Source organism: Pseudophryne corroboree, chromosome 8 (assembly GCF_028390025.1).
Source record: "Pseudophryne corroboree isolate aPseCor3 chromosome 8, aPseCor3.hap2, whole genome shotgun sequence".
In the NCBI taxonomy this organism is placed as follows: Eukaryota; Metazoa; Chordata; class Amphibia; order Anura; family Myobatrachidae; genus Pseudophryne; species Pseudophryne corroboree.
Genome location: NC_086451.1, coordinates 261,641,333 through 261,657,721, shown reverse-complemented (window position 1 = coordinate 261,657,721; position 16,389 = coordinate 261,641,333). Strand labels below are relative to the sequence as shown.

The following is a 16,389-nucleotide window of genomic DNA, read 5'->3' as shown; positions in this document are numbered from 1 at the left end:
AAGCCTGCTAGCTGGGTGGCCCTAGCAACCGGACACCTGATGGTGATGGTGCAGCCCGCTCTTCTTCTCCCCAGCAGTGGTATGGGGGCAGAGCATGGCATGGGCTGGAGGTGATGTCTTCTGGCAGATCACTGTTGCTCTCCTTCTCACAGATCTCCAGCCGGCTGTGCGGGTGACGGATATCAATTAGATTTAGATACAGCATTTGTACTCATGCGGGCGCTAGGTAGTTACAGATCGCGCCCATAGTGCTTCTGCACGGTGTGCGAAGCACCATCAGCGCCGCCCTACTTATGGCCTTGGGTAATGGTGTGGGAAAATCAGTTAAAGGGTGGAGAGGAAAGCAGGGGAGAGGGATACATTAGCGTAATGTACTTGGTATCATTTTAATTTTATCCCTCCCAGATAACTTTAATATACATGGTTTTGCCAAGGTTAATTTATTGCTTCTTTTTGTTTACCTCTGAATCATGAAGTAGTCCTAAAATAAACCTAATTACTGTTGCAACTATCTCCAGTGTGATAGACTTGCACCTAAGTATTTTCTTCTGATTCACTGGTATGATATTATGTAAGTGGTTAGTGTTATATATGTTTTGTCTAAAAATGGAAAAATATGTTGCTCTTGTTTTGAGAGGGAGCACTTTTCATTTATAAAAATAAAATAAAATTCATAACGTTATTTAAAGTATAGCGTTTTTCTAAAGTCAATAGAGGTAGCCGTCTTATTAGTGAAGCTGCAGACTATCCAGTGAAGTCGGCAGAGTCACTGGTGATGTTACTGGTTCCTTGTGAAATGATTAGCTGTATTCTCCTAAATATTGACTCCTCCCACAAAATGGCTGACTCAGGTGTAAACAGGTAACACGTGTACTTTAAAATCTCAATGATTCAAGAAATAGTTAGAAAATAATAGTCTACAAAATTATCTAGTCACTAAAGTGATTATAATCATCTAACATATCTTATGGTACTGCATAAAGATAATAATTTGTAAGGTATATAATGATCAGTAGAGTACAGCACTGTTTTGTGTATATAGGCTGTGCCAATTGTCAGGCTACTGTATAGTCATACTGTATAATGAAAAACAATTTTCCATTATTTTCAATAACCATCTGGGGTAATCTGTAAAGCACCTGATAGTTCATTCACTTGATTGCTGTACTGGTAGAGAAAGGAATAATGTTCCGAGGACACAGAGCATCCTGCAATTATGGAGAAGTGATGTCCTGAGGAATCACAGTACAGGGATGTTTTACTGTACACAATTACTTCTTGATCACTGTGCATCACAGGTTTTCAATTCATTGCAGCAAATTGCCAGTATTACATTGTTATTTCCAGTAAAGAGATAGGTGCCTTTAGGTCTGGAAGTGTCTTGTGAAAACGACACCAACAGTCATTCTGACTGATTTAATATATAGGATAGAGAGATCCAGCACAGAAATACTTTGGAAAGTATTGTAGCATAGCACCATCTGCTGGTCCTAGTAAACTTCAGAGATTTAGAGAATTTGCCATGTATTTGGACTGTGTGCTGCAATCCATATCCAGACTGTTGATCATAAGGTAATGAATAATGAATGCTTTTCAGGCCTAACAGATAAAATCTAAATTGTAAATGCATGAATTCAAATTGAGAAATATTGTGTTTGACTGAATCTAAAACGTGGCCTGGACAGTAGCCTGTATATAAGGCATTTTACATGAACTCCTGGGGGGGGTATTAAAAAGCATTATTCCACATCACCAGCAGTTGTCTCCTCCATGCTCCAGGATTTACTATACCATCAGTGTGCAGGGTGAAAACCCAAACTGCTAGCAATGTGTGCCTGTCCAGGGCACCTAAACTGCATTTGATTTAGGCCAAATCGCCTGGTAGAACATCAGATTGTACCCTACATCACCTACTGTAGGTTAAAAAGAGATTTACTAAAAACCCTCTATAAAAGATTGTGTCAAATGTTTGGGTCCTCATATCTAGGGCCAGATTCAGTTTGCTTGGAACTTTGCGCTGTGATTAATAATTTTCAGACATCACATGGTATTTCTGCAAACAAAATCAGAGCAACACATGCAATTCAATTAGAGAATTTGTGGTTGTCCCGCCAGTATCACACATTAATTCTACAGTGTGTGATCTATGCTAAGTCATACTTACCTACACTCCTCGAGCAACTGAAAAGCTACCGAATTTTTGAGGAGTTCCACGGATCCCCAAAAGAATAGGTGACCTTACTGCATCTGGCCCACTTCCTATTAAATTATCTAATCAGTGCTCCTCTAACCGTTTTATACATTCACAAACACGTCTGCTGCAGGAACACACCATTTTGATGGCGCTGGGATGTCCAATCACTTTTGTCTACATAGTGTAGAAACATTTAAAAAGTGACAGCCACTTTTGAAGCTGTGAACTAAAAGCAGTGATTTCTCTCCCCTGTACTCAATGCTGTTTTTCCACAGAAAGAAAACAACAAATCTTTTGCGGCTAATTGAATCTGCCTCTAGAGTTGATGACAAAATGCTAAATAGCGCTAAGCTTTATCTAGTACTACAGGCCAGCTAGTATACCAGCATGTACATCGGCAGCAGGACATACGCTTACTTAAATTGCTAAAATCACATTCTCATTAACTGTTAGCCCCTTTAGTATAAAATTTGTCTCTCCTTATAATAAAAAAATGAGTGTGCCCCTTTAGTCTCTGAACTAAATAATTGTCACAGAAATAAAAAAAAAAGTTATTTGGCAGTATTGTTAAATGTTATATTATTTCACTCATACATTTTTCTGTAGTGCATTGCCTCAATAAATACTTAAATGCATAGGTGTGCGCAGGTAATTATATTAGGGGGTGCACCGCCTTTTGGGCATGTCTAGCACCGCCTTTTGGGTGTGTCTTTCACCGCCCAGGGACATGTCTAGCACTAATTTACATTCTCACAGTAAAATCACATGGCTTAATCACATTACTCCATACAGTATGAGCCGAAATTCACATTTCGCCACACAGTATGAGCTGAAATTCACATTACCCTACACAGTATGAGCCAAAAGTCACATTACCCCACACAGTATGAGCCAAAAGTCACATTACACCACACAGTATAAACCTAAATTTACATTATGCCACATGGTATGAGCGAAAGTTAACATTACGCCACACAGTATGAGCAATATATATATATATATATATATATATATATATAATGGAGAGAGAGAGACATGGAGAGGGGGGCACAAGGAGAGAGGCATGAAGAGCGAGAGGGGCATTGGGACGGGGGTGCATGAGGAGAGAGGGGCATGGAGAGAGTGAGAGGCATGGAGAAGGGTGGTATGAAGGGTGAGGTGGCATGGAGAGAGTGAGAGGCATGGGGGGATAGAGAGAGGGGCATGGGAGGGAGGGAGGGAATGGGAGAGCAGTTTACCTGGAGGTTTGGAGGAGGCTCCGCGGTCCCTCCAGTCAGGCGTGGCGGGACGTGTAGTGGCTCCGGCAGGGTCACCGCAGCCGGGCAAGAGATGCAGGAGGAGGGAGATAAGCAGAGACGCGGCGGCGGCTCATGCAGTACTCTGTAAGAGAGGAGCCTGCTGCCCAGACTGCCTGAGCTTCTCCAGAAGCGCATCCCAGGAAGTCAACAAGCATACCGGTAAATGCACTACTGGCAGCGAGAAATAGCACAGGCTCTGCGGGGATCGCTGTGCTGCACTGCCCTAATGTGCAGGCATGTAGGGGTTGCTGGACATTAGGGGGCGCCTGTGCACACCAGGCACCCCTCTGCGCACGCCTATGCTTAAATGCAATTGTTATTTTGGATTGATCCGATGTAATCTATATGGACCAACAATGAAAACACTCATAGACTAATGCATTTCTTCCGAATAGTTAATGTCAGCAAATGACTGTGGGGTAGATGTTTCAAGCCTGGAGAAGTGATAAAGCAGTGCTAAAAGGTGATAACGCACCAACCAATCAGCTCCTACCTGTCATTTTCAAACCCATAATGATTGGCTGGTGCGTTATCACCTTCCACTTATCACTGTTTATCACTGATTTATCACTTCTCCAGGCTTAATACATCTACTCTACTAAGCCTGTCGTTCCTGATTGGCTGCTTATCTGTTAAGTACAGTAGGTGGGCTTACTAGGCACTCATTTGGCTCTTCGCGAGCAGTTGGCGTTGTCTTTCAGATTCAAGGTAATTATTTATTCAGGAAAAAATAACTACATTTTTGGAAGTTAGCAACCTTCTTTGTGGGGGAAATAACATTACAGCACCATAACTTCTTTTGGAGACTAAGGCACGTTTTTTTTAATTATGTTAAGGAGGCAAGATCTTTTTTTATTACACTATGGTAGTGGTAAAACTGGTACAGGTTGAGTGTACTATATCCAAAATTCCTGAAATACGTAATATTCTGAAATATGGATTGATTTTTTTTAGCACAACTGAGATAGTGACAACTTTGCTTTCTGATAGTTCAATGTACACATACTTTGTTTCATGCAAAAAAAATCTTAAAATATTTCATAAAATGACCTTCAGATTATGGGTGGAATTCAATTGTTTGAAAAGTTGGTTGGATGTTTGTTTTTTCCTGTCTCCTTATTGTGTGATGGAACTAAAGGTCCATACACACTTGCCGATAAAATGAGCGATGTCGCTCATTTTCCCCCTCCCTGAGCGACGTTGCTCATTTTATCGGCAAGTGTGTATGCCGCCAGCGACGACCGATGCGCGGCCCCGCGGGTCGGCAATGATCGTCACTGTCGGTAGGGCATGCATACAGGATCTGGACTGTCGTTCATGACCTGCATGCAGGGCTGGCGGAGGCGTGACGTCACTGAGCGATATGAGCGGTCATATCGCTCAGTGTGTACAGTCGGCCGCCGACCGGCCGGCCCGGGAGGGGGAAACAGACGACGACGACGCTCACAGAGCGACATCGTCTAATGTGTATGGACCTTTAGCTGTGTGCTGCATTTAAACAACACACCTACTTTCACTACTCTACTCTGTGTAAATGCATTTGGGCACTGGAGCAGGTCATCTTTGGGAATTGTGGACGAGTAATGGGGTTTCTTATGCAAAGTGATTTCAAAAGTATGACTGTATGTAGCACCAGCAACTACAGATTTGTTTAATCCCACTGGATTTGGGCTATTAGGGGATTCCCTTTTAGCGTCAATAACCGCCTGTTACTGACTCCACCCACAGCGTAATTAGGGGGTAAGTTGCTGTCACCATCAGGCTCCTACATTCGGCATCTGGAACCACTTTCTGATATGTATGCGTGGACACACTGCTGTCACTCCTGATTTTTGACGGCTGATTTCCATTGGTCCCTCACCATGGATTAGGTCCCTGCACAGTAGCTGGCAGATGGTGTGAGCTTAGAGGCACTGTGCTCTATACAGGACTGCCAAAGAACAGAGTGGCATTTGGCACAATTCTGTTGGTCACAGGATACAGATGCATTCTTCTTAAAAGCAAGATATTTTGTTCAAAAAGTCTTAAAAAAGACTCTTCCCATGGCAGATATTGCTTGGAGTTATCGCAACATCCAGACGCTCAGTAACAGTACAATTCTGGATGTCACAGAAGATATAAACAAAATAAGGTTTGAAAGCCCCTTTTTATCCTATTCCAACACACAGTACCACAGGGGGGAGGTCTGCCCTGTGGTCTTTACCCAATCAAGATCAGTGCATGTGCCTGGCATGCACACTTTTATCATTATCCATAATGGACAGTGGTCACTTCTCTATGCATGAGCCCACCCTAGGTGATAATCGACAGGTGCCGGCACTTGTAAAGTGGAGGATAGTTCCCTTGAAAACTAACTTCCAGGTTTCTGCTAAGGGATCCAACATATCATCTCTATCTAAATCCGAGTTCCAAAGATGGGCAACAAGATCCCCCAGGCAGAGTCTTTGGAAGGAGGTGGGGAGGGGCGGTGGCAGCAGCCCATACAGAACTTCTTATTCCTCCTAGACTACCAGGGAGATAAGTAAGTGCATTTTACTCTAAGTACATACAGGCATATTTTAAATATGGTTGCAGTTCCTTACAACATACCATATTTTCAATACTTTTTATTTTAAACATGTAGACATTTGTTTTTGTTTTATCCTGTGCGTTGGGCTTTACTAACACAGTCCTGCACCCTGGAACAATGTCCTGGCTGCAGACCCTCTTCTTTTACACTGCTCACTGTGCAGAGCACTGGGGGTTAAGAGCATGCCACCGGAATGCCACAGCATGAGCCCTTTGCACACTTCGCTGCCTAGTCGCAGACAACAGCTGGCACAGAGTGGCTTTAACTCTGGGTGTGCTTGGGCTCCCGGCCTCAGCTTTCTGCCACTCGTAGCCCTGCAGCCCCGGTATTAAGTCCTGGCTGCAGTGACTCTCCAGCATTGTTGCAGCCGCTGGAGATGGTCTTTGGCTGTGTCACCTGAAATTACATAAAAATACATTTGGTTTAAACAAATAGCGCCTAGTGCCGGACAGACATTTAAAATTGGTGCCTAGCGTCTTTTTAAAGATGGCACCGTGGCAATAGGGTTAACCTCTTCAGTGGTGTGGTCACCATCTTGGCCACATGAGGGAGCGTCGTATTTGGGTTTTTCAGCAGATTCACAGCAGGTTGCAGTCTGCTTATTTACTGTACTAAAGCCAAATCCAATGGGAATCTGACGATAATGTAGACTTTAGAACACAAAAGAACATCTACTCAATATCAATGTTTTTTAGTTAAAAGACTAGAACCACCGAATCTACTATGCGACAGATTAAGAACCTGCCATAAAGCCGACTGCAAACCCACCCAAATAATAGACCTGTATTTGGCATGTGAGTGATCTGTTCAGGCTTTGTTTTTGTAATAAGCTTTAACAGTATAAATATATATATATATATATATATATATATATATATAAATAAATAAAAAATTTAAAAAAAATCATAGTTCCCTCCTCAATTTTTAATCAACCCCAGACCTCAGAGTCTAAACTGGTATTTATAAGTAGGGGGGGAAATGGTGTGGCATCCTCCTACTTTACAATAACCAGCACGAGGTCAAACCAGGGGGACACAAAGCATGGGGTCTTCCTGCCATAACTGCAACCAGTCCTCAATTGGTCAGCCCAGGAATAGAGTCCCTAGAGAAGAGGGACCACCAGAAAATGGGGTTCCCTCTCCCCAAGAACAACATAATCCGACAGAGTTCCACAGGACCAGCAGTAGCAGGGCAAGTCACTTCATGCAGGGCAGAAGCTATAACTGGCAGGAAGGCTAAACGCCACCTGCCTTTTATCATAACCTCTGGCCAGTCACAACCCCAGAACAGGGACAAACCCCTTACAATTGATTGCACTGCAGCTGAGTAGCTGCACATACAGAAACAGGACCTTTGAAATTAATTACATTGCAGCTGAGCAGCTGCAGGTACAAAGGAGTTGTCCTATCGGGATCCGGTGACATTGATCACTATACTGGCACCAGGATAGCGAATGAGGATTTGCTAGGGCCACCGGAGAGGTAAACCACGGGTGGGTGATGGTGGTGGTGGTGGGGGGGGGGGTAAGGTTTAGGCTGCAGGGAGGAGGACTTAGGCACCCCTGGGGAGGGTTAGGGTTAAGCTGCATGGGGGGGGGGGGGCGGTTAGGGTCAGACTGCATGAAAGGAGGGTTAGAGGGGTTGGGGATTAGGAATAGTCTCCTTAATACCTTTTGTCGGGATCCTGACCTCCAGGTCGCCGCTGTTTGGGTTGGCAGTATTTTGACTGCAGGCATCCCAAACACCGGGTTCCTTATACCATCCAGGCTGCATAGTAACAGCTGGAACCAACAGGCAGTGCGGCCACAGAAAGTCCTAGTTGCCTACAAACAGTTTGGACCATTGGCCATTGCAGCTGTCGTGACATGGTGTCCCAGTCGCCCAGCAACGACCGGGAACCACCAGACCTGTGAACCGCTATGGCGTCTCCTAACATCTGCAGGTGGACTACAGGTTTTGACCAATCAGTACTGCCTTATTCATTCCTATGGAGAATGTCCCAGAGTGACCTCACTTTGCAACAGGTCTCCTTTCTATAACATACCTCCCAACATTTGGTCCTGTCAAAGAGAGACTCCTACCCAAAAAGGAGGATTGACCTTGGCAAAAAGGGTGTTGTTTTGCAGGAATGCCGTGATCGCGAGCCACCCCTCCCATTTTCATCACTGTGGGGGCATGCACATCGCTCAGTGTGGGTAATTCAGACCTGATCGTTCACTTGTGTTTTTTTTGCAGTCCAGCGCCTGCGCATTGCGGCCCGCACGCATGCGCTGTTGTGACCCAATCGCACGGCTGCAAAAACTGCAGTGTGCAATCGGGTCGGAATGACCCCCTATGAGCTTTGCTTTCATATTGACACCAAAATGGATCCTCAAAAGTCTGTTCTGGACCAATGGTTTAGTAAATAAATAAAACAATTGTAGGCCATTTCACAGTCACGTACAGTATAATTAATTTGTATAAGTGTTAACATAACAATTTTTGTTAAAACTTATCACAAGGAAGTTTTTTCTTTTAAAAAGATGGATGTAATATCAAAGAGCCATACTTGTCACGTATGGTACATGCCAAGTCCACTAATATTTTGTAAGGGAAAGTTCCACTTGATAATTTCTCTCAAATCCAAATTCTGAAAACCTATAAGAAAGAGCTATTGTATAATTGATCTTATCAACCTATGTTGACAACTCGAAAGATACATGCTACAGATTATTTTTTACCTTGCCACATGTAGGACATTTTCACTCTATGGGGAGTTTCCAATTACACATGGTAATTTACCACAGGATATTGTATCCCCGGGGGCTATTCAATTAGCCCCAATAAACCAGCATCTGGGATTTTGTTTCACCTCCTCAGAGAGGCTGGACAACATCCCAGCAGGACGCAACTCTGTTTTCAGGGCTGCAGCTGCGAAAACACACAGGTTTCACTGAACCTGTGTGTATTTGTGAAAAAATGTACTTTTGTATGGGCAAGCTAATTGATTAGCCTGTAAATAAATATTGGTGAAACACTGGGAAAAATCACGGAAAACTGATGTTTTTTGCACCCAATGTTTCATCGTGCCTTATTGGATACCCCTAATTGTAATGGAATGGTCCTTGTACTGTTTTAAATTAATAACTTTTTTAATGTTCAGTTGTCTACAGAAGTATATTATTGTTATTACAATAAACCATTAGAATATTAGCCATTTCTGCAGCATTTATGTTCTTCTTTGAAATTTTATAACTGCTGCTTTGTAAAATGTTCCAAAAAGCCCCATTTTAGCTTGCTTGGCAAGCATGAAAATGTTTGGTCACTTTACCAGAAAGCTTGGAGATCGCAACAGTATGTTTAGCCTAAGTGCAAGCCTGACCTGTAGTTATATATATAGATACATATTCTAAGAGACAGACCCACAGCCCTGGAACACTCACTTTTATTATCTCTGGTCTTGTTTTGAGAGGTAGATGGAGATGCTGACCTGGGAATAGATTTTCTCACTCAACTATTTATGGAACTGCAGCATACAGTGTGCCAAGTACAGAAGGTGTCTGTTACATACGTACAAATGCTGTACATCATACAGGAGGCGAATGTCTGATCCTGATACTTTAGACTTGAAATTCAGTTTAATAATACAGAAGCACTGTCTATTGCTTAAGTTTGTGAACAATTTATAGTATGTGTTGCTGTTATAACGATTATGGGTATTGATAGTTCTGTAATGTAACTTAAGGAAGTACACAGGTAATGTCTGAAGCTAAAGCTATCCCTTTCTTTCTCTTTTAATGGCTCGGTTTATCTTTTCTTCTATGTCTGCTGAATCCTTCTGTTTTTCCCTTTTGGAATCTTAAGTTCCGTACACACAGGGAGATTTCTCCCAGAGATGTGTGCTGAGTGATCTAGCACAGAACACTCAGCACACAAACTCAGCACACAGCGCTGCGTGACGTCTCACGCAGCCGCTGCGGCCAGCGGCAGCGACACACAACTCCACATCGCCTGACATGCGGGGCGGACTAGCCCTGTGCTGGGCGTCCCCCCGCATGTCTGAGTTTATGATTGTAGCTGTGCTAAATTTAGCTCGGAATGACCCCCTATATTCTGTGTGCGACCGTGGCTGTATATGCATATAAAATGGTACGTTACCTAGCATTTTGTACGCAGATGAAGCCACAGATGCACAGAGAATACAAGCATGCCGCATATCATTCATGCTGCTCAGTGATGCAAATAAGTCGCATTTTCGGCAAAAAAGATTTCCAATGATAACAGAGTTGCACGTGACCTGTCGGCACACTCACATAAGGCGTCTCCCGCTGCATGGCGTATTGAGGCACAATGTTTGAGGACACATCTGTAGGAGAAAAGAGTTGTGAAAACTGGTTATTACTATATTTTGCCACTAGCTATGGTTATATTAATGTGATGGTTATGTCCTCTATCTTCTCTAGGAACAATGGCACAATGGACTTGATACTTCAAGAGAGGAGGAAATGCCAATCCCATTTGGTGTCACAGGGTTGAGTCAAGGGCAGAACATAGATATTTTGCAGACAGCATCTGAAGAAGATGAGCCAATACCTAGTAAACATGATACCGGTGCTAATGATGTCTCAGACAGCGACACCAGCATTGCCAGTAACTCTGATGCAGACCAGAAAATCAATGGGTTTGGCAAAACTGTGCCTCTATCTTCTGGTCTAATAACCAAAGATCAAAACATCCTTCCGGTGAGAACTCCAATTTCTACCCCCATCCAGTAGTGTATCATCTTTTATATTGTTCTTTTTTTGTATTATTTGATATAGTATCTTGTATTTATACAGAAGAACAGTCATTGAAAAAGTCAGATGAACAGTCATTTTTACACACACAGCATTTTAATGAAAAGTCATTTTAGTCTGTTATAGTAATTAAATAGACACATGTTCATGTGTAACACTAACACCAAACACAATAAATTGAGCTAAAATTATCTTTTTTTCTGTTTTACATGGAATATAGCTTTAACATTGCATATTAATTATTTGAGATGTTTTATGATTTTTTTTTGTTATTATATTTAGAGTCTTGCCCTCTTTGCTGTGTTATAGAATACTAAACAGCAGGAGCAGCGCAAAACACTACAAAGAAAGGATTGTCTGTTTCTGTAATAGAATAGATAGCAAAGTACAGTAATATTTCACTTTGCACAACATATTAAAATGTATTTTGGTTGTTTTTTCTTGTTGAAATAAGTGCCAAAAAAAACATTTTTTCACAAGACATTGTAAACATTAGACTCTTAGAGAAAAGAGACTCCCATTGAGATGAGATAGGTGTGGTAACTGTTAGACGTTAACCAGATAAACATTTAGAGAATAATGAAGGGACACATAGTGAACTTTATAGACCGTGAGATTGCTTCATTAGATGACACCTTGTCTGACGGTGTAATGCCCTCACTTTCTCATTCCTTACTCCAGCCTTTGCGACTGCCTCCCACTCCACTCACAGTGCCCCCATCATTCAAGTTCCCTCTTGACAGATGTGTGTCGCTACCTCTGTCCCAAAGCACCCCATCTGGGCTTGATCAAGTTGGATGGATGAAAAGAAAACAAATGAGCACAGATGAAGGTATGTCATATAGGACACCAGCTGTATTGGAAAACAGCTAACGTCAAGATCTTTGCGGTGACATTTATGGTCATGCTACGTGACGTTGCTCCTTACAAGTAAATTCACTGTCACAGCCTAACCCTAACCCTCCTGGCATACTTACATTCGGGATGCTGACTGTCAGGTTCCGGTCCTGGGAACTACAACAACATCCCCACAGTATTAATAAGAACTCGTTATCTGAAATACTCCTGATAACTGTGACTGCTTCACATATTTTATTTTATTTTTCTAAATGGTCACATATTTAAAAAGTTAGGACATTTTTTTGTGTTGATATTGATGTTGTGAGCACAATAAGTATTGGGTAGGTGGTAGAAGGTATAGTAGTGAGTATATGCTTTCAGGTGTGCTGAATGTCTGCGGTTGCCTGTACTGTATGTGAGGGATAGATAAATTAGTGGGAAATTGTGTTTAGCATCACTTCTCAAACACAATAGTATGCTTCAAGTCGGCAGATGGAGACTGAACACTGCAAACAAGAATGGCATTTGGGTTTTTGGAGGAACCAGTTGTGAATAATAAGATAACAGTATATTCTCTCTTAGGAGAAGCTGATCTAGGCTCAAAGACTCTGGAAGTCCGGAGAGACAGCAGAAAGGGAAGAAGCAGATGGAAGGCTTTAAATCCTGGATCACATCAGCTGCCAGTACACCAGGTATGAGAGTGGGGCATTTGTAGTGTTGTCATCCATATTAATAATATGTAAAATGTATGCTCTCCATAAGCACAGCAGAACATTTCAGATAATGTCACTAATGCATACATACAATTTTTTTTTAAGAGCAATTTCATTATTTTGTTTTATTTTATTATTAACAGAAAATATACATTATGAAGTAGCTAAATGAGGAATCATTTGTCTTTGCATATCATATCTGACTCAATGACTCAGATTTGGGCGAAATAGGAAAAGCTGTTTTGCCATAATGGATAATAACTTTTTTTTTTATGTATTGTACGGGGTGTTATAAAGTATGAAAGAAAGGTGGATCTTTCCACTCACAATTACCAATTGTTTTGTCAAGACTTGCTGATTTAAATAAAGTTGTGAAACTTCCACATTAAAATGGTACATTGTTCTGTACTATGTATCAGATGTTTTCTGAGCCCGCAATGTTAACTATAGGGATGCTAATGGAATTACATAATTTCTGCTCTCATGACACTTTGCTGAAAAATATATTTAAAACCAATCTAACCTTTTCAACCTGTGCTTTCAACAGTTGGGAGATAGAGCACTATGGGGGTTATTCAGAGATGGTGCGGCCAAATCCATAGGGTCTGCGCATGTGCACCTGCGTGACCTTTCACCAAGTGATTGTATCCTGGAAGGATCCGATCACATAGTGATTGACAGCGTTGGGCGTCAAGAGGGCGTCGACGCAGTGTTTGGTGGGCGTGGTCCGGACAAAACTAGGTGTGTATGGACCATTTTCGGGGCGGCTGCGTGACGTCACCTGCAGCAGCTGTGAGGCAGAAGATGGTGCCAGACCGCGTGCCAGCACAGCCAGGCTGCGCAGGCACAGGTCGTCCTCTAATCGATGTGTTCGCAATTAAACTGTGAATGCATCGCGGGGCGGTGCAACACACATGCTGGGTGGCCTTGCCCTGTGCTGGGTGGCCCCCCGGCATGTGAGTAGATGGACGCAGATCTGGCTGCGGAAGCAAGCTCTGCATCCATCTCTGAATTACCCCCTATCTGTGTAACTAACAAATCAAGAAATAGGCGTGCTCTTGTCCATATTAATATATTTCTAAGGGTGTGTACACATGGTGAGATTCGGGCTATGCCCGATTCTCACTATGCGACAGGGGCCGGGGCGGCACATAGTATCGCAAGCACATAATGAGTGTGCTTGCGATACTGGCTATGTGCGATTTTGGCTAAGTGTCAATTTTGACTATCTCTTCTATAGAGATAGTCAACTTGCCTGCACCGTCTATCTTTTTTTCCGATGCCGACCGCGTGGGACCACGCATCGGCATCGAATCGGGATGGCAAGGTGACTGTCATCTTGTGATCTGCACTAACTTTTCTTCCGATTTTGACTATATAGTCAGAATCGGAAGAAAAAATCTCACCGTGTGTACACACCATAAGTCTTATTTCCTCACCACACGTTTGAAGCGTCCTTTCACATTGTGTAGAAAATTGACTGACATTTCACAGCAAAGAAGTTATATGAATTCCTTTGATGTTTTTTTATTAATAAACCAATGTATAGTTTATTTATCCTACTTTTTGAACTCCTGGGTCGCTCCAGGGGTGTCAGGTTTTGTTTAACAATGTTACATTTGTATCACAGCATATTTATTTATCCTTACAATGTTTGTAAATAATTTATGGAAGTCTTCGCTGACACCCACAGAGGTAAGTGAGGATTACACCCAGCAAGGGCACAGAGCTTTTTTCCTGTGTTATTATTGTGATATACTGTAAGAAACATTAAGCAGAGAGAATGTCTTTGGTGTATGACTAATGTGCAGGATTTCCTGTGGAAAACACATATTCTTAACAATTGAGAAGAAAAAGATTCTTTAGAGGGGTTAGCCAACTGATCATTATTTATTCATCAAGCAGAGGGCTGAGCGGATTCCGAATGATATTACATTGGAAAAGGTTTTCACTAATAAGTTCAATGACAATTGCTAATTGCGTTGTCAAGACTTGTTGATATACTGTAAAGTTGTGAAACTGACACATCAAAATGACAGTGTTCTGTTGCTGCAATGTCATATGCTTGTGAGCCCAGCAACAACCATTCAAATGTTTGTAATTGTTTGTAAAAAATAATAATAAATATATATATATATATATATATATATATAGTATGTCATTCAATTAGATAAATCCAGTTATGGTTTAATGAGTGCTAAACATAGGTAATACAATAATACAAAATCATATATTAGTTATTTTGACATAATACAGTTGTTTGTAATATTTTCCCAGGCCTACGTCTCCTACAAGATCAGTGCTGACTGGACATTGCCTTGGCCATTTGTCATATGTACAACTGGCTAAATTGTGATACACAAATAATTTTTTCATGTACGTTATATAATGTAGCCAGAGTATATAGGCCCTCATTCCGAGTTGTTCGCTCGCTAGCTGCTTTTAGCAGCATTGCACACGCTAAGCCGCTGCCTACTGGGAGTGAATCTTAGCTTTGCAGAATTGCTAACGAAAGATTCGCATAATTGCGAATAGAAATTTCTTTGCAGTTTCTGAGTAGCTTGGGACTTACTCTGCCACTGCGATCAGTTCAGTCAGTTTCGTTCCTGGTTTGACGTCACAAACACACCCAGCGTTCGCCCAGACAATCCTCCGTTTCTCCAGCCACTCCCGCGTTTTTCCCAGAAACGGTAGCGTTTTTTCACACACTCCCATAAAACGGCCAGTTTCCGCCCAGAAACACCCACTTCCTGTCAATCACACTCCGATCACCAGAACGAAGAAAAAACCTCGTAATGCCGTAAGTAAAATATCAAACTTCTTAGCAAATTTACTTGGCGCAGTCGCAGTGCGAACATTGCGCATGCGCAATTAGCGGAAAATCGCTGCGATGCAAAGAAAATCACAGAGCGAACAACTCGGAATGAGGGACATAGTTAGGCTGCTGGCAGCACAAATATATGGAAGCCACTAGTGGGCTGTTATGTACAATTTGTAAACACTTTACAAAGTTATTAATGCTTCTGCAGTAACCAATACTGAGCTTTCCATGCTATACTATAATATGCATTTTATTTTATTTTAATTTCCCATATAATACTATCGTACCTGTTTAGCTGCATATATATGAATGGTAAACATAAAAAGACCAGAAAATATAACTGGTGAAGATTTTTTGGTGCAGTGTTTTATTTTTGGTTATTTTCACTTTAAAGGCTATGGGGTGTGATTTATGGATGCACATTGGAGCACAGTAGTCTTTATATGTTGCTTCTGTGCTACATGACGCTATTGCAGCAGGAGATGTAGTTAATATCCCGGCGGTCTGGATCCCGCTGGTCAGAATACCGACACCAGGATCCCGACCACTGAAAATGCAGAAAGCTGCGCCAGGGCTATTGGTGTCCACAAAGCGAGCGCAGTGAGCCACCGAGCCCACAAGAGGCTTTCTAGCGCTCACCCCGCTGCCGGCATTCTGGCGTCCGGGATCCCGGCGGCGGCATTCTGACCATCGGGATCATGGCCGCTGGGATTCCATACCCAACCCTGCAGCAGGAGGCGTAAATGCCAGATGGCTACTTCTGTGATCAGCCCACTGTGTCCTGGGATGCAGCATTGGATAACTCTTTGGGAACATTGGTCATCTGAGTAACCCTCAGGCCGTAGCTCTGTTGCTAACCTGACATCTGCAGCTGTATGCGAGGGCGCAGGATCCGAACTGCACACATGCAGTAAAGCTCCTGCACATGTACAGTTTTGCATTCATCAGAAAACCGTGCGATTATCCCATACCCCTAGAAATATTGTGCCCCCTATATACAGGGCATCACCCTCCTTCATATACTGCTCCTGCCATCTATTGAATACTCGTTCCCCCCTCCTCCATTTACTATGATGCCATAAGCAAACGCAGTATGTTTGGGGGTGTCCAGTTGCTCAGATACCCCCTTCCTCTTGACAATTGTCTCACATTATGACAATAGCAATGGTTTATAATATGA

At 42.4% G+C, this 16,389-nt stretch overlaps 1 protein-coding gene across 2 annotated transcripts in view; it reads left to right on the top strand.

The window, feature by feature from the left end:
• ARHGEF9 (Cdc42 guanine nucleotide exchange factor 9) overlaps positions 1-16,389 on the top strand; it is a 735,112-nt gene that overhangs the window by 183,666 nt on the left and 535,057 nt on the right. For both annotated transcript variants that reach the window (XM_063937200.1, XM_063937199.1), the window contains exons 3-5: positions 10,503-10,781; positions 11,517-11,667; positions 12,258-12,367. In XM_063937200.1, coding sequence (XP_063793270.1) covers positions 10,503-10,781; positions 11,517-11,667; positions 12,258-12,367 — 540 coding nt within the window. The remainder of the gene's footprint in view (positions 1-10,502; positions 10,782-11,516; positions 11,668-12,257; positions 12,368-16,389) is intronic.